This window comes from Leptonotus elevatus, chromosome 22 (assembly GCF_054856555.1).
Source record: "Leptonotus elevatus isolate MCC_2025b chromosome 22, RoL_Lele_1.0, whole genome shotgun sequence".
Taxonomy (NCBI): Eukaryota; Metazoa; Chordata; class Actinopteri; order Syngnathiformes; family Syngnathidae; genus Leptonotus; species Leptonotus elevatus.
Window position 1 is genome coordinate 3,483,846 of NC_141260.1, and position 18,841 is coordinate 3,502,686.

Here is an 18,841-nt window from a genome sequence, read left to right on the forward strand (position 1 = left end):
TCGCCTCCAACATGGGTGGGCTGAACCAGAGAGGGTTCAATGGGATGTTGCACTGTAAAAAACACAACAAAATAGAAATAGAGAAATAGAATTTTAACATGTGCCATGGTAAAAGGCTGAATGAATCCATGATCACCATCACAAACCTGGAGAGTGCCCATCCACCCAGTGGGCCCACAGGTGACCTCAGAGTCCACAACCGAGCTGCTCTGAAATGACTAGTGACATTATTGCAACACACACATTCATAAAATTTAAGGTTTTCAAAAACATGTTAGGAGGTTTTCAAAAACATGTTAGGCTTGCGTTTACCTCCATGGCCTTCCCGACGAGTGTCCAGTCAAAAGGGTTGGAAGGCTGAGGCGCAGTGACCTCACCCTTAACAACCACTTTTGGTCTGAACACTCGAGCTGGTGGCGAACGCTGAGGAGCAGCCGGTGCAGGTGGTGCAGTCCTCTCACTCCGCAGGTTGACGGCAGCCCACAGCAACCGCGCAAGCACCGGCATCCCATCGCTGTCACTGAGGTGTACCTTCCAGACATGATCAGAAAAAATATTATACATCTACAAACATACTTTTGATAGGAGGAGCACTAATAAAATGTTTGTTTGTTTTTTGCAGCAACTAATGTACTTACCCCGTCTCTACACCACAAGTGAAGATGTGACAGCGGGAAGTGGCCAGCAACAGATAGGTAGCGAATACCTACAGTAACAAAGGAAAAAACATTATTAGCTCAAGAGTCCTCCCCCCCGCTGAGACACCAATGAAATCAGATCAGGAGGTGACTTAAAGAAAAGTAGAACTTTGTGTGTGAAAACTATTTTCAACATGGAACGTACCCATAAGTGCTGCCACCCGGTTGTACTCCTGGCGAAGAAGGTCCTGCTGGTCCAGCTCGACGTTCAGACGAGGGGGGAAGTCCAGCACAACGACCTGCACAAAGTTTAAAACTGTAAAATATACATCTGGAGCAAGATGAACTTTCATTCATATTCCATCCTTCAATATTCATTAACTGTTTAACTACGGGAAAAGGCTGAAATGTATTTTAAACAGAACATATTTGACATATGCAAGTACATACTTGAAATTTAAATGTATGATCTATATGAAGGAAATGTGTGAACTTACGTTGGGCCAGCGGCTGCAGACGGTGTGCAAGAACTGGCCAAAGTCAGCCGCTGCCTCAGCGATGGGGCGGCCCAAGTTGTTGCTGGGAGCCAAAATGCAGACCACCTCGGGTGACCGAGGCAGAACAGCATTCAGCACCTCAGCACGCAACTCGGAGGCCCTGGCACCCGGGGTGGACATCACGGCAAACGAGAAACGTCCCTCCGGCATCTTCACAACCCCATCGGCAATGGCTCGCAGGTGGGAGTCACCAACAACCAGGACAAACTATTACAAAAGAAAAAAAAAAAGTAGTAATTGAAAAAAGGAAAGAGGTAATTTAAAAAAATAGACACAAATGAAGGTTGTTAATTTGTTATAAAGGCAGAGTTGATTATAAAACATACCGTGTTGTCCTGGTTCAGTGCTGGAATGACCAGTTTGTGCCTCCGCCCAGTCACAGCTGAAACTGGCCATTCCCGAACTCTGTGGCGCCAGCCAGTGCCTCTGCCTAAAATGATGCACACACAGAATACCATGTCAAGTCTCAACTTCAATTGCTGACAATGCACAGTACAAGTACATGTTCCACTTTGAGTGTATATGAACCTGCAAAATATTGGAATTGTTTAAAATAATCGATTGTAAAACTGCTGCAAAAGCAATTAAAATTATGACTGACCTGGTACCAGAGCCTTGGCACAAACAAGGGACACCTAAAACATAAAGCATAGACATTACACAATTGTAGGCATGTGCAGTCACCACAATGCAGAGTAAATAGCAAACATAGGTTAAATTAGTTTCAATTTAAATTGACCAGGTATTTTGTACATACAAGTGATGTTAATTCAGGCCAGGTTTATTAATGAAATTCTTAATCACAAAAGAGATTCAAGGACTTAACTGATACTTTTGTTTGTGTCTGAAATGCAGTCACAATTGCTCAATTTTGCTAGAATTTTCTGATCAAATACATGAGCAGAAAGGCAGCAGATTGTACCAGATTAGATTATAGTATAAAGGAAGTATATAGAAATATGTTTTTGACAAAACAATGACATACACTGTTTAGATAGACATGAAGTCTAAAACAAAACATTAGTTATTAAATATAACCGTCTTAGTTATTATTTACATCTGGTCTATGTAACTTAAAAGAAACCATGTGAAATATCTGTGTCCGGGCTAGGCACCTCACAAATTTGTGATCAATGTTAGTGAGTTTATTTTTGACATTAGTAAAAATTTTGAAATCTTGTAGAAAACAGACTTCATCACAATTAAATTCAGAATTAGTTTGACATGAATAAAGCAATGCACAAATATCGCTCAGTCATACACTCTATATTTGTCAAACTATGCCCTGGTGAAGACAATCTTGTGTTGAAACATGTTGGTAGTCCATTTTAAATAAAGGATTTTTTTTACATTACTAATGAGTGTCTTGAATACACAGACTGCTTTTAACTCTTTGACCGCCATAAACGTTATAAAACGTTTAGCATAAACCTAGGGATGGGCGCCGAGGACGTTAAAAGACGTCCCCTATGTTTTTTTGGGGTTTTTTGAAACGGGTGGAGGGAAGCCTTGGGCAGCTGTGCTGAAAATATCAAGCAGATCAAGTAAGTTTAATGACTCGTTTTGGCCTCTAGATGGCAGCGATGACTCTCCTTGCACTTTGGGTGTGCCGCCCACCGTGGGCGTCGGTATAAAAGGTGAGGCGGAGCTAGAGTGGAGTGGAGAGGATAATGGAGAAAGCAAAAAGCATGGAGGAAGAGAAAGCAAAAATGACGACCGGTGGAAAGCAGCTCACGCTTGATCGGTATTTTCAAAAAGAAACCAGTGCTAAATTGAATGTTGGTGGCGATGATGATGATGGCGACAACGAGGTTGATGCCGAAGTTGCGGCTTTGACGCGACGTCTTCGGCCACGTCTTAAAGCGACGCCGGTTAGCGATGCTAACGCCGGAAAACGTGGTGCACGTCCAAGTACTTCTGCAAACGCGGACGTTGATTCGGACGACGAAGAGTACCCCGAGTCGGATGGCTATTCTTCGGAGGAGTGGGTACAGTCGGATCTTCGAGAAAGTGATTCGGACAGCATTTCATCCGCAGAAGACTGTGAAGGTAAGCGCAAACTTGCTATGAGATACTTTTCCTGCACGCTGCTAGCACCTCGTGTAACGTGAATGTATAATTCATAGATCGTGCTCACAGCGACAACCTACAGTTTCCACGACAAAGAGAGGTATAAAAAACGTGTTTTCAATACACTGCAACAACAAAAGAAAACGGTCTTTCGATATGATTGTAATTGTATATATTTCTTTCAGCTGCAGCTCGTCGGGCTCAAGGTGACGCGTCTCACAGTGAGCAGAATAAAGGTAAAAAAAAAATGATTCTCCAACTCAGCACGAGTAAAATATTTGATGGTAAATGTCTTCTATAATTTCAACCAGTGGATCCAAGAAAAAAGGTAAACGTATATATATATTGCTTCACACTGATCTAAAATAAATATTATATGATATTGAAATGTATATTTGCAGATCCCAAAAGTTCTGGCTGGCATGAAACAGGCTGGCAGCCAAACACATTCCTGTTTACTGAAACTCCAGGACCAAGGGGTGCCGCAGCAGAGCTAAATTCAACCCTGCCAGCTGACTTCCTGCAACTATTCATCTCAAACGAACTTCTCCAGCACATTGCTGATCAAACAAATTTATATGCACGTCAATCCATGCAGAAGCAGACTGAAAGTCTGCCACACTGCAGGAGTCGTGCTTGGAAGCCAGTGTCTGTATTAGAATTGAAAACATTTTTTGCACTCCAATTTCTTACTGGGTATATAAAAAAGCCCAGTATAGAAATGTATTGGACTCAGGATGAAATTGAAACCACACCATTTTTTTAGTCGCGCGATGCCTCGAAACCGCTTCCTGCTTATCTGGAGTTACCTACATTTTAACAATAATGAGAGACATAGTTCAGATGACAAATTATTTAAAATCCGTCCTGTGTTCAACCATATTGTAAATAAATTTAAAGAACTGTTCCAACCCGGTAGGAATGTATGTATTGATGAGGGAATGATGAATTTTCAGGGCCGTCTATCGTTTAAAGTTTACAACCCCCAAAAACCAATCAAATATGGAATTAAGTCATACATCCTGTGTGACTCCCAAACAGGATATTGTTTTAATATGCAACCTTATGTTGGTACTAGTTGTTCTCTGCCGGATACCGTGTTTAATTTGCTAGATCGTCTGCCAGGAAATGGGTACACGCTCTTTATGGACAATTTTTATAATTCAATTGGGTTGTGTGAACGTCTCCTGGCAGCACGTACAAATGTTTGTGGAACACTGAGAAAAAATAGGGGTGAACCAAATGAGATCACTTCTCTTACAAACACTGGCCTTGGGGTGGGGGGGGAATTGGTGAGACACAACACAAATGTTTTGGTTGTGGCATGGCAGGACAAGCGTTTGTTGAGGATGGTGACTACTTTTCACAAAGATGAAATGCGGACAGTTGATGTGTAGGCACTAAAAAAAAAAGAGAGTGCCTTTCCCGAAACCTGTATGTGTTTTGGACTACAATTCCACAATGAATGGCGTCGATAAGATGGATCAAAACATTTCTTATCACCCATTCACGAGGAAGACATTGAAATGGCACAAAAAATTTGTTGCCTATCTGTTTCAAATATGTTTGTTCAATGCCTTTATCCTGTACAAAGCTAAACATCCTGGCAAATGTCAGCATTTTTTGGAGTTTATCCAGCAGGTGGTGAGAGGGTGGCTCTTACCACAGGACCAGGAGGAGGACATTGCTACAAACATACAAACAGAAGGACATGAGGAAGCCAGACAGAACACCAGGTCACCGTATAACGATCCTGAAAGTCGACTTGATGGCAACATGGCAAAACACACACTGCAATACATACCTGCTACCCCCCGGAAAAAAAAGCCAGCAAGAAAGTGTAGGGTCTGCACTCAAAGGGGCATTCGCAGCGAAACAAATCTGTGGTGCAAATCCTGCTGCGTCCCCTTGCACCCAGGGCAATGTTACACTATATACCACACCAAAAAAAAACTTGTGTAGTTGAAACATCCACAGAATTGTAAATAGAAACACATACACACACCACACATGCACAGTTGCACAGTTGCACATGTTTGTTGTATTACACTGTTGAATGTTGAATGTAAATAAACTGTTATTTTGCTATCAAAAAACACTTTTTCATTCTTGGTGGTAGTGTTTTATAGAAGTAAAGCACTATTTAGGTGTTTGTGGCATCATTCATGGACAAAAAGAAGTGTAAAATTCACTAGAATGCATGAAATAATATCGTTTCACTAAAAGCTTGATTTCTCCGTATTTTGGTCCAAAAAAGGCGAAATTGGGTGAAACTAACCATTTTCTATTGTTGATTACTAAAGAACGGAATAAGATAGAAACAAACTTTTTTTTTCTGATGATGCACAAATATCGCTCAGTCATACACTCTATATTTGTCAAACTATGCCCTGGTGAAGACAATCTTGTGTTGAAACATGTTGGTAGTCCATTTTTAATAAAGGATTTTTTTACATTACTATTGAGTGTCTTGAATACACAGACTGCTTTTTACATAAGCATTTTAGCATTTTTTTCTGCTTGACTCTATATTTGTAGCCGGAAATAATGTGTATTGCACATTAACAAAGTTAATTGCATTTTGCCTGCTGTGGAACATACCTGGTGGGCAGCCACAGTAGAGGTATGCGGTGGGGAGCGGGCGTCCACAGTGGCGAGCCGACTGGCTGGAGCTGAAGTTCGGACTCTGGCCTTCTAAATACACATTGCAAATGTTTAGGATATTAAAAAAAAGTGTAATAGTGATAAAAAAAATGATAAACTCTTGCTAAAATATGGCGTGAAACTCGTACCTTGTTCACTGCAGACTGCATCGTGGTCCCATCACTGGTGGCAGAGGGTGGGGACCGAGGCTGAAAACAAAATATACAGCACATTGAGGACCTAGCAGTGTGACTCAAAATAACTCAACACAGAATACACCACCGCCAAGTGCAGAATTGAATAGAGGCAAAGTACCTGCTGGGGTGCGATGTTTGGGCTCAGTTCCGGAGCAGCAAGGTCCAGCTTCTTCCATCGGCGCTTGGCTGCCTCGGAACGCTTCCCCTTCCGCGGCATGCTGCTACAGCTACCTTTACTGTAAGCAAAAAGAAAATAAAAAAAACTTCCCAAGACAAAGTCAAAAGTAAACTGGCAGTAAAAAAAGGAAATCAATTCAAACACAACAAAATAGTAAAGTAATGATATTAGAGTGTTTGTAATGTGCTGTTGAGTGCAAGTTCAGCTGTATTTGCGTTCTAGACTCTGTGATGTAGATCTTATATATGTATTATGTTGTTTGAGGGCAAGATGGAAGCAGGTAGATGAGGTGGAAGTCCAAGGCGGTGCTGAAGGTTTGAAATCCAAGTATCACGGTCAGCAGCTTTCCAATTCGCACAGTGCTCAGCGGATCGCTAAAAGATTCAAGATAAAATTTGTAGTTAATCTCAGATGTGTATGCAACATTAAAAATGTACATTGAGTCTAATGAGGCAGTGGTGTCATTGTAATAAAAATAAGAAACCGTCATCAATTGAAGTATAGTAACATCACACATTGTATAGTTCATTGATTATAAATAATGGATGGGGTGAGCAGAGCCTTCAATAAATCCTCAACTGTCATGATTGGGGTCAGCTGTTTCTGTTTTCACTTGCAGTTGCTGGGGAAACAGCTGGAGGGCGGATCCCGCCAAACACACCTGCTGCCCATTAGCTCGTCAGGTCAAGATAAAAGCCTGACAGAAGCAGCAAGGAGTGTCGGGTTATTACTCCGTGATGCTACTCTGTATCCCACACTACTCGCTGTTCTAGCCGCCCTCGGGCGTGATTTTGTGTTTCCTTGTTTTTGATTAAAACTAAAGTTATCAGCATCACTGCCGTGGCTCTCCTGCATTTGGGTCCTCCACTCCGTTTCGTGACAGCCAACTTCAACCGTGACAGATCGTGACATCAACAATAGAAAAAAATGGATCCACTATAGACTTCCTTGTTTACTTATTAACAAAGAAAACGGTATTGTAATAACATTGTTACTTTTTTTTTCTTTTACATTAATTTCCATGAGGTGAAACGGTTTGGCAAAATGGATGGGTATTCTGGATGGCCGTGAAAAAAACGATCGCTACAGAAACCAATGGTAATCTTTCAAGGGGGAAAATAAAGGCAGCTTTAACAATTTACAAATGTGTGCTGTAGTCAATCAATGAAGGTCATTTAACAGTGTAAAATACTTCCAAAATCCCTCATCGGCGCCGCTCCGCTACACGATCGAGCAGGACACGCCACTCAACAACCGACGCCCCCCTCCCCCACCCCCACCACGACGACGACAGACGAGACAAAAGCCTTACTGTGTATTGTAGCAACGATGGATATACACAATTGAGATTTACAGCATACTCAAACATATGTATATATATATTTTTTTTACTGCACATTAAAACCTTAATGTAACATCTGCTAGCTCTAGTCCACTACACAGTTGAGCAGGACACGCAACTCAACAACCGACGCCCCCTCCCCCACCACCACCACAACGACGACAGAATAATAGACAAAAGCCTTACTGTATATTGTAGCAACGAGGGATATACACAATTGAGATTTAGAGCCTACTCAAACTTTTCTTTGTTTTTGTTTTCTTTTACTGCACATTAAAACCTTAAAGTGAGATCTGCTAGCTCTAGCTAGCGCTAGCAGGTGTAGTTAGCATGTAGGCTACCATGTCTAGCACTTAACTTTACCTATCTTGTTAATACAGCAGCCGGATAACACAACGTTCAAATATGGAGGTAAATATGGTGCAAAACTAACTTGTGCAAAAAATTTGTACCTGTAGAAAAAAGTCTAAATTTGTGATTTGTATCTGTAAAAAAAATGTGTGCCTGTAAAAAAAAAATTGTGTCTGTAAAAGAAATTTGTACCTGTAAAAAAAAAAAATGTGTATGTGTAAAACAAATTTGTATCTGTAAAAACAAATTTGTACCTGTAAAAGTCATGATTTGTATCTGTACAAATTTTTTTTGTACCTGTACAAAAACTATAAATTTGTATCTGTAAAAGTTGTGATTTGTACCTGTAGAAATGACAACTTGTAGTCAAAGAAGTCGCCACTAGGAGTCACAAGTGGACTTTCTGCTGCTGTTCAGTGACGTGAGTTTTGCCCCATTTGTCGCGCTACAAATGGAGCAAAACTAATTTGTACTTGTAGAGCGCCGTGATTTGTACTCGTAAAGAAGGGGCGGGCTCTGGTGTAATGAAGGGTTGTCTTGACCAATCAAGTGAGAAGGATTTGAGCGGATTGGAGCGCAACCTCATTGGTTTAGCGAACGACGGTGGCGGGACTCGCGGAAGGATACAAGCAGGACACATCGTCGCCAACCAACATACATATTAAGAATACTTCAGTCTCTTTTGGTTTTTGCTATTACAAGGTAAGTATTATGTTACTTCATCATTCTTTCAAATATTGACGATGGTCATCCAACCTGTTTTTATGATTAGCATCACATATTTAGCTTTCTAGCTAGCTGGCATTTGATTTCATGCTAAAGCAGTCTAGTCATTATCGTCATTTCTGGCGCCACGGACGTAATTGCATCTCATGCTTTGGAATATTGTGGCTATATGACAACAATGAACAACTAAACTACTTCATTATATGCCAAGAATGGTGCAGTGCGCTGCTCCCCTGTGTTGGTTAAAATTGTTATTTCTTGTATTAGTTAGCTGGCTAACAAACGAATTCATGTAGCTCACATATGCGCCATTGACAGGTACTGGAGGGAAGATGCACCCAATCGATGTTATGTATGTACACATTTGACTCCATAGTGTTCTTTATCTTGTTTTGCCTTCTAGAAAAATGACCGATCAGAGCAACAGCTCTTCGCTGCAGCAGCAGGTGAGCGGAATATCGCTACTGTCTTGACATTAATGGTGTGTTTTTTGTTATTATTTCTTCCTGTTTGCATAATAATGTAATCAATAATAATGCACATTACACACGACCTATACAGAGTGTCCCAAAAGTCTCTTTACAATTATAACAATTTTGAGATATTTTAAGTACCTTCATTTGTGTGAGTTTTTTTTTAAACTTAATTTAATAGACCTCTATATGGGCATCATCATTTACACCAAGCACATGAAAACGGTACTCGATTTGTTGCCATGTTTGCTGCAGGTTTACCATCCATCAACACAGTATCTGAAACAAATAAATTCAATATGAATGAATACTTTAATTAACAAACACTGGTTAAAATAAAACAAATCTGTTTAAGACATCTCAACAACTGCCTTTGTAATATATTGTTTTAAAAATTGTAAACATGTTATGGACACCCTATATTTCTCTCTAGGAACTGCTGCTGAATCTTTTACTGGCCCGAACTCCATAACAGACTATCGGCTGCCCTTGAGCGTGCCCCTCTGGACCTGGACTATCTACAATTTATAATTTCACAGGACATGGTTTTACTGAGTGCACTAGCTAACCAAATTCAGATCCCTCAGCAAGTGTATGAAGCCCTTACTGATGTGCATGGTCTACTCTCTGCCCAAGATGAAATGGAGCTTCATGTAACGGTTCCTGTGGGGAGAACAAAACCTGGTTGTCCAAAAATTTTAATATGTAGGGAATATGTTTCGGAGCTCCTCAGCATAGGGCTATCTGCAGCGTACATTGCCAGACTTTTAGGAGTTTCTCGGTGGACGCTGCAGAGAAACATGAACAGCTGGGCTATGTCTGTTAGGGCCTTGTACGGTCAACTGACTAATGATGAGCTTGACAACCTGGTGTCACAAACACACCACTGCAACCCACATGCTGGGTACAGATTAATGATGGGATTGTTGCGGGCACAGGGGCATCGTGTACAGTGGCAGAGGATTCGTGCATCGATGCATAGGGTTGACACAGCAGGAATTGTGCTGAGAATGTCAGCATTGAGGTGTGTTGTTCGCAGAACATACTCTGTCCCAGGCCCAAGATCGCTGATGCATATAGACACAAACCACAAACTTATAAGGTTGGTTATGTTTTTCAAATCAAAACATATTACCTGTACATGACTTAACTATGTGCAAAAAAGTGATAATACCTAATGTTTTTCTTTATCTCAAATGTCATTGAAGGTACAATATGGTGATATTTGGAGGAATCGATGGTTTCTCAAGGAAGGTATAAATAATTGGATATTCCCTTTAAACGTCTAAACTTTTTGTCATTGAATCAGGCATTTCAATTGTGATTAGTTGTTTTTTGTTTTTGAAGACCTTCAGATTGTAGTACTAGTTTAGGATGGCTACCTCAGAAATCGGTTTCATTTTCTTTGGGAGCACCTTTGCATTTGTATTCTTCAATGGTAACATAATAGTACTGTAATACTCTTACTTACAGTCATTTTAGTTGAAAAGCTTTAATTGCACTTACAGTAACAAATCAAAACTCCATCATGTTACCTGTGACTTTATGCTAAGACTTCGCTGGCACTCTTTGTCTGAGAATTAGATTACATGTTTTCTTTTTTGACATTTTATAAAGACTCATTTCTTATGGAATCTCTTAAAACAGATGCAAGGTAGAGAATGAGATATTCTCAAGTGCCATTACACCAATTGCATTGAGTATTATTGTTGCATTTTACCTTTTTAAATATAATCCTGTTTTAACTACTACATGACTGTTAAAGGTTATTGAAATTGTATTTGTTAAGAGCTTTGAAATTGACACTTAAAATTGATATTGTTATTGTTAACGTACTTTGATCATTTGAAAATAAAAAGTACAGTTGTTTGAAGTCACAATGGGACAATTCCATTCTTCTCACATAGATAATGTATCTTGCTGTTGCAAATAATAACAGAGCCTCCACAACCCTTGCCTTCTTCAATGAAGCTGTTGAGAAGTATGGCTTACCTCAAAGAATAGTCAGACATCATCACCTAGCCTATCCTACCCTTAATAGTGTAAATCTACCTGTTCTAACCATTGACTTGTTTTAAGGTTTTCGTTTCAGTGAAGTGTAATGCATAATTAATAGGAGTTCTCATTTTTGTTACATTTTCTTAAGGGTTCGTGGTGACCATGGGGTGGAAAATGTGGATGTAGCCCAGCTGATGTTCTCCACAAGAGGAGTTGGCAAAAACAGCTTCATTGCAGGGAAAAGTGTGCATAATCAGAGGTACTTTAGAAGACACTTCATTTTTATGGAACTACCACATTCATAACCTTGTAAGTTTACAGGGTGAGTAAAAAAAAAAGGAAAAAAAGAATACGCCAAAATCTATGCAATATTAAAAAATAATAATAACAACAACACAGAAAACTTCCGGTTAGACACATGTAAATACATTCAAATTATTCTTGTTTTTGAAGTGGTTAATGTGGCCACCACCAGCACGGGCAACATCTAGCCTATTTGAAAAAGAGAAAAGAATGAACTGAATGAAAACTTCACTTAGCAGTCGATGGCTGTAATTGGCCTGGCAGAACCTCTGTGTGTGTGATTTTATTTTTTTCTTCTTGTGGTGGTATGTTAAAGACAAAGTTTATGTTCCACCACTTCCATCAAATATCAATTACATGAAAGACCAAGTAACAGTTGCAATCAACATTGGCAACTTACGGTTGTCTTTACTGCCAGTGGTAAACACTAACACTTGTAAAACCTAAAAACTTGAAGCTATTTACGACACAAGTCCAAGCTACAGTTTTTCATTTTTGCAATATCGCATGATTTTAAATTTTTATTTGATTTGTAGCTTTATAGGATATCCCCTTGAGATGCAACATCTAATTTTCAAAGGTGACATTCCAACACATACAAATAGTAATAATGTACAAAATAAAGGTAAAGAATTCTGCTATGTTCTTTTTTTTAATCACCCTTACTTTCTCATTACTTGAAATTAATGGAATGTTTGTTTCATTTATGAAACTGCATTTATCATTTTAAACTACTTTTTTTGTTGATAATAGAAAAAAAACATTTGCCATTGAAATGCTTAAATTTAAAAGGATTTAGAACAATTCAAACATGCTCTCAAAAATGATTAAATAATTAATTGGATAGCCAAGTAGTTGATTAATTGTTGCACCCAGTTGCTTGTTTGTCCAAATATGATTCACTTTTTTACATGGTTTAAAATGTCTTCTTTAATTAAAAAAAAAGGGGGGGGGGCACAATTACATTGACATTACAGAATTGAACGTCTTTGGCGAGATGTCTACACAGCAGTCACTTGCCTCTACTATGCTGCGTTGCACCAAATGGAGGAAGATGATCTCCTGGACCTGTCCAGCAGTGTTCACCTTTTCTGCTGCCATTATGTCTTCATTCCTCGCCTACAAGCCCAGCTTGATGTTTTTAAAGATGGCTGGGACAGTCGAGGGAAATCGTACCCCGAACCAACTGTGGCACATGGGACTGCACTATAATGTACAAGAGTCTAATGATGTTGTAAGTACTTTTAAAAAATTGGTAAGCAAAACTTACTTTAAACAGTAGACAATGAGTTGTTTTTCATATCAACTACAGGATTTGAACATCCCCCTGATAAACTGGGAGAGTAGTGGCCTTGTGTCCAGCAACACCGACTCTTGTGTCTATGTGCCTGAAACTGACTGCCCTTTGACACCTCAAGAACTGGCTGGACTCCATGCTGCTGTGGATCCAGCAGGACCTTCTACACGCATGGGAGTAGACCATTATTTGGCTGCAGTGAACTACATGCACAGTATAAACTATGTGTAGGGTCTAGCCAAGCGCTTCTGGGCTGTTATTTGTTTAAAACTGCCTGCACTAAATTACATTTTATAATTTAGTGCTATATATTGTCTTTTCGTACAAATTGACAATGAACTGTAATAAGAACCTATCTAGCAAAACATCAGAACTACATTATTTAAAGTAATGAAATAAAGATTTTGATCTATACCAAACCAAAACCAGTATCAGTTGTGGCGATGCAGTTCTTTAAATGGTCACTGAATTCTGTGTAATGGCTGTAGTGGCCAGGTAACTTTAAGTTTTGGAAGCATGTAGAAGACGTGGGATGTTCCGCTCTCACCACCTCCACTTTCATATCTGGCATGGGTATCTCCCATCCCACCCAGAACTTCAGGAGTCTTTTAAGATTCTCTTGAGACCCTAAAAAAAAGGAGAAAAAAAGTGGAATTAAGCTGTGCATGCTATTAAGTAACAATAATCAATTAGATTACTGTTTTTATAATTTAATTTATGTATTTTTTTGAGAAAAAAACAGGTTCTGCAACATCTGGGAAAAAAAGTGATCCCTGCTAGAGGATGATCATTTAAAAAAATCAAATCACAGATGTATCTATAAATTAAAATTCTGCCTTGTAGCAATATGTGTATGCTTATGCTTAATACTCATAATACAACTTGTGTTCATAAACAAGAAAAAATGGTTAAAAAAACCTTGATTTTCAACCACATTTGAAAATCTGCATTTATGCATTACAAAATGTGCACAAATATCAACATGTAATTTACCTGTCCTCACAAACTGACGCAAGTACCCCATTATTCTACATCTACAGTCAACGGAGTAACCATCTTCATCGTCCAACCCAGATTCCTCAGGCCATTTGATTAGGTCCAAAACAACCTAGGACAGCAAATGAGACAATCATTATGGCACCATAGTTGGCATTGAACCAATTCATTCTATTTTACAATTTTCTCTCTAATTTATACATATGGTCAATCCACACATGGGGTGTTAATTGTGTGAAGGCTGATGTTGTGGTCTCAACAGCCTAACAATGAAATGTGTATCCTGCTGAGGAGAACATGTGATTGTTGATTTCTCGTCAGACTTTGTTCAAGGTTGGAATTGTTCACTGAAAATGATTCCAAATCAAAATTTCCTTGGAACAAGGAAAAAACATTAAAAATGTTTGCATAACTGAACATATGATGACGAATATTCAATAATATAACCCTAACCCTAAGCAAACACTCTCCCTCTCATTTGGATATGGGCTTAAAGGTTGTATCTAACTGTGCGTCAAAGGTTTGCATGCAAGGGACTGTGCATGTAGCGAGTTTTTCTTTGTTGTCAGTTTTTAATTATTATTTATTCTAAGGTTGCAAAGATGTTCTCAAGACACTTGCAAAGTATATTTACGGCACCAAACATTCTATGTAAATCGCAAAGGAATAATGAACATGTTGAAATTTCTTTGCGAGTGTCTGCCACACAGCGGCCGAAATGAGTTTCTTCCGTTGGGTGTCCGGGCTTTCCCTTAAGAGATTTGGTGAGAAGCTCAGTCATCCGGGAGGGACTCAGGGTCGAGCCGCTGTTCCTCCGCGTGGAAAGGAGCCAGTTAAGGGGGCTCGGGTATCTGGTTCGGAAGCCTCCTGGACGCCTTCCTGGAGAGGTGTTCCGGGCATGTCCCACCGGCGGCAGACCCTGGGGACGACCCAGGACATGCTGGAGAGACTATGTCTCTGGGCTGGCCTGGGAACGCCTTGGGATCCAGCCGGAGGAACTGGTTCAAGTGGCTGAGGAGGTCTGGGCTTCCCTCCTAAAGCTGCTGCCCCCGTGAATCCGACTCCGGATTAGCGGTAATAAATGGATGGATGGGTGGTGGGTCTGGCAAACATCTTTGCAACCTTGAACTAACCCTAATGAAAAAATAAATATTTTTTTGTTTTGCCAGACTGTCACATCAAATCAAAATTGATATAGCTCCTTTCATACATTACATTGCAACTCAAAAGCGTTGAGTGAGTAAAACATCCATAGTACAGCACAAAGAAAACCCTAACCTTCCCCCCAACATGCCCATGAGCAGGCTCACTCAAACTCGCACAACCTTTAAAAAAAAAAAGAAAAAAAGTATTTATTTAACCCAAGTGTAATTAAGTTATCTGGTCAATCTTGAGTCAAATCAAATCTTCCGTTTGCATTCCCATAAATTCCAGTTAATTCCCATGCAAAAAATTTTATTTTGAAAATTACAGACATTTTAGAATCCTAGACATGCTTCATTGAATACCTCCACACTGCACTCAGACTTTGTTTCTGTTGGAAAAACTGATGCCACTGCATCGGGTCGAGACTCCAATAACAGCATAATGAGGGTTTCTTTTAGTCCTTGCTTCAGCTGTTTGAGTTGGCGGGAGTTTCGGCCGAGCACCTTAAAGTATCACAGGGGTGAGTGAGGTATGGATGAAGGGACTCCAAGTAAATATATACATGCAGTAAATTAAATTCAATTATTACTCTGTGCACATTCAAACACTGGTCTGTATATATTGCTTTACAGCCGATCGCCCATACACACCGTGCAAGCCATTGAAGCCACAGGGCGACCATCTTACCTCTCCCATCCTGAGAGAAGACTACTATATATACTATAGGTATACATACAGATTAGACATATACAGCTCCTAGGCTCTTAGTGTTGGGCCGGGAGGCAGGTGTGGCAAGGTGGTCACAATTTTTTTAACAAGTGGACACTGGACAGTATGTGCTGCTTTGACGACCCCTTTTTTCTTTTATCGCTCAGTTCTTTAGACCCCAATATTAGATTTGGCAGAGGCATCTTTTGTTGAGTTAGTTATAATTCATTTATTAAAAAATTTACAATTTTCCTCCTACAACCCTCATTAAGCATATAATATATACATGTATTTAAGGCAAGTTGTAAAATGTCTGAAGTCCTCTTGTTTATGTTTAATAAATTTATAAACATCGTAAATCAAATGTTCTCCAATTTCAATACGGTAAATATATTCGAGGATCGTGTGTGACATAATGTTCATTGTGACATATTGTGATGGCTGCGAGATATCAGGAGGGTATAATTTGATGCTCGAAGCCTGGTTTCCAGCTGATGCTGACAGGGTTTGTGAGGCTCACTTTATTACCGGTAATTACTTGAGCCTATAGATTTGTTATTTGGAGAGGATTTAAAAAACGAAGAAATCGAGTTTGTGCAGTAGCTATAAAAAAACACTAAGTCATATTTCTTTTTCAGTCTTATTCAGGTGTTCCAAAGCATGATCAACAGCCACCCTGACTTGTTCGTCGCCTTGAAATGGGCGATATTGTTTGACGTCTCATCTATACAGCGCGACTGAGCCCGCTATCATTTTCTGTCACACAACCAACCGCGCATGCGCAAACATTTTTCATCAAAGATCCTCCTATAGGATTGTGTTAGAGTAGACAATATTAAGTATTGTACTCTTTGCGTGTTCAATTAACTGAATGGTGAGATCCTGGTGAAGAAGTCCCCTTGCAAAGGTGAATATTTTTCAGAAGCTTCTGATCACACAATTGAAGTCACCCAAGCAGTGCTCTATTCAAATGTGTCTTCTCTCCAGCCCACATCATTATTTATTCAAAAGAGGGTTCATAGAAAAGTCAGCCCACAACACACCTGCTTACAACTGAATGAATACAAGAGAATCCGTTCCCATGGGTATAAATCAGATTAGAAAAAATACAATAACAATAAGCCTGACTCCCTTCCGACACAGCAGAATCCGGCCCTCCCATTTAGAGATAGCGAATGAATAGACAGACCCGTTGCTCTTTCTCATGAAAGTAACACAGATAAGAATATATTTCTATTCATTCAGCCACACTGAGTTAACATAATTATACCTACATCTACACAGCTATAACTAATTACAAAATGGTTAAAATATAAAGTAAAACAGTAAAAATGTATACAAAGTTAACAATTGTATGCCGAGAAACATTTATTGAGAGTAATAATATGGAATTGGCCTATCGGCTATCCAGTTACATATACAGAGGTAATGTGTAAAATGTACATTTATCAAAGCATGATATACTGTTAGATAGGAGACACTTAAGTAGGACAACTTTTGATGGATATAACGCTAGTCAGCCACACTTACTGCATGCTGAAGTAGATTGTGAAGGAGCCAGGTGCTGTTACTAGCCGTTAATATAGGCATGTCCCATGCCAATGCCAGGTCATTAACAGCCGTTGTCTGACACTCATTGAGTCCTCTTTTTTCACTTGTTTCTTCCTTTCCAGCAGATTCTTGATTCTCAAACAGCTTTAAAAAGAAAATACCGCACATTTATTTCCAATAAATTACATTTAAAAAGTAAAAGTATAGTCCATATTTTTTCATTGAATGACAATGTTTTCCAATGGATAACCTTGCACTTTACCGTACTTACCGGGCGTATGGTCTCCCTGATGTCCATGTCTGCCACATCTTCTAACATGATTGTCGCTGTCTGTGGTGATTTACCAAGCAACACATGAATTACTGCTGGACTAATACCTAACAGACAAGGGCCCCCATGAAGGAAAGAATGTCCAATCATTCTTCCTGCCATGACAAACAGGTCATTCTGTGCAAATACTTGGGAAGTGGCAGGAATTAAATGATCTGGTTGGCCTTCAAACAGCACAGTGTTGCATGCGGTTCCTATAAAAACAATAATAATTTTTTAATGGGGTTTGCCATTTTATGTTCAATACGGTAATAATAACCACATGATTGCAATTTCCTGCCTATGATTGTGTATTAATCTTTAGATTGACAGATTTGTCATGTGTTAGGGCTATGCTGTCTGTTGTTAGTTATTCATAGTATAACTGAATGATAACTTGTATTTGCTGAATGATTAATTTACAATAATTTGCAATATAATCACTGACCATAACTAAAGCTGTCTGCCAGGATGGTGCACGTAATTCCTTCATAAAATCATGAGTCAATTATCTAACATTTATGTTCTATTTTGCCTTGCAACTTAAACAAACAAACTTTAGTGGAGTTGGGCCAGTGTCTTTAGGATTCTTTAAGACCTACCGCAATCAAGTTTGAAACCATGTTGTAACTTGTGCATTATCATACTGAAGAAGTGTCTGTTAACCCCTTCTCCAATGGCCACATCTCCTAAAAACACAAGCAATCACATCCATCTTTCAAGTCATGGGTTTTCTGGCCTTCAAATTTGTATTTTTCATGTTTTCATATGTTCATGTGGGATTGCTGTTACAGCATTGTACTCCCACAATAAAAATATTCATGCAACATGCAACATGGACCACTTTCGTGTCATTACATATTTTGAATGACTGCCGTAGCCACAGTACAGTGATGCGAAGATAACTGTCCTTCTGGCAGCACTTGTACGACGCCTTCAGCCACATCTCCATGCAAATGCATCAGTTTCCAGGGAGATAGGCTACTCAAGCTAGCTGTCTTAGCGGTTGTTCATAGAAAGCTTTAAGTGTGAACTTAAAAAAGAAAAGAAAAAAAAATAAGTTTAACAAGTACATTACTACATTATTGTAATTTTGGTGCTCATGCGCACTAACATGCTACTTATCTGCACCCCTGCAAATATATAAAAAGCAAAACATGTTACGAATACAATACTCAAAAACAACATGTTTGAATTGAGGTTTGTTTACAGCACCTTTTAGTTTAGCTTGAAATGGTTTGGCCCAATCTATATTGGGAGTCTTGTAAAAAGTGAGGATTCTGGCTTCCTGGTCCATTACGTCTTCTCCAATGTTTATTATTATTTTTAGGTATGGCTTATCTTCATTGGTTTGCAG

The 18,841-nt window shown here is 39.3% G+C and overlaps 1 protein-coding gene and 2 long non-coding RNA genes across 3 annotated transcripts; 2 read left to right on the plus strand and 1 right to left on the minus strand.

The window, feature by feature from the left end:
* Nucleotides 1–2,842: 2,842 nt before the first annotated feature.
* LOC147155422 (uncharacterized) lies at nt 2,843–3,593 on the plus strand. Its single transcript, XR_015092356.1, has 3 exons — nt 2,843–3,244; nt 3,322–3,365; nt 3,451–3,593. It is a non-coding gene; the product is annotated as an uncharacterized LOC147155422 (long non-coding RNA).
* An 8,852-nt stretch (nt 3,594–12,445) lies between these two features.
* LOC147155423 (uncharacterized) lies at nt 12,446–13,201 on the plus strand. Its single transcript, XR_015092285.1, has 2 exons — nt 12,446–12,710; nt 12,789–13,201. It is a non-coding gene; the product is annotated as an uncharacterized LOC147155423 (long non-coding RNA).
* LOC147155424 (G2/M phase-specific E3 ubiquitin-protein ligase-like) lies at nt 12,622–18,153 on the minus strand. Its single transcript, XM_086066688.1, has 6 exons — nt 18,087–18,153; nt 17,446–17,699; nt 17,154–17,318; nt 15,278–15,418; nt 13,767–13,881; nt 12,622–13,400 (listed from the first exon to the last, which is right to left on the minus strand). Exons 1-6 carry the CDS (start codon nt 18,127–18,129, stop codon nt 13,183–13,185), a joined length of 936 nt encoding a protein of 311 aa, XP_085922814.1. The 5' UTR covers nt 18,130–18,153; the 3' UTR covers nt 12,622–13,182.
* Nucleotides 18,154–18,841: the final 688 nt, after the last annotated feature.

Coding starts and splice junctions, on each gene's coding strand:
- LOC147155424 (XM_086066688.1), bottom strand. CDS start 18,129: ATGATAATGCACAAGTTACAACATGGTTTCAAACTTGATTGCG. Junction 17,319..17,445: donor TCAGGGAGACCATACGCCCG/GTAAGTACGGTA, acceptor TTCTTTTTAAAG/CTGTTTGAGAATCAAGAATC. Junction 13,882..15,277: donor AGTCTGAGTGCAGTGTGGAG/GTATTCAATGAA, acceptor TTGCTGTCCTAG/GTTGTTTTGGACCTAATCAA.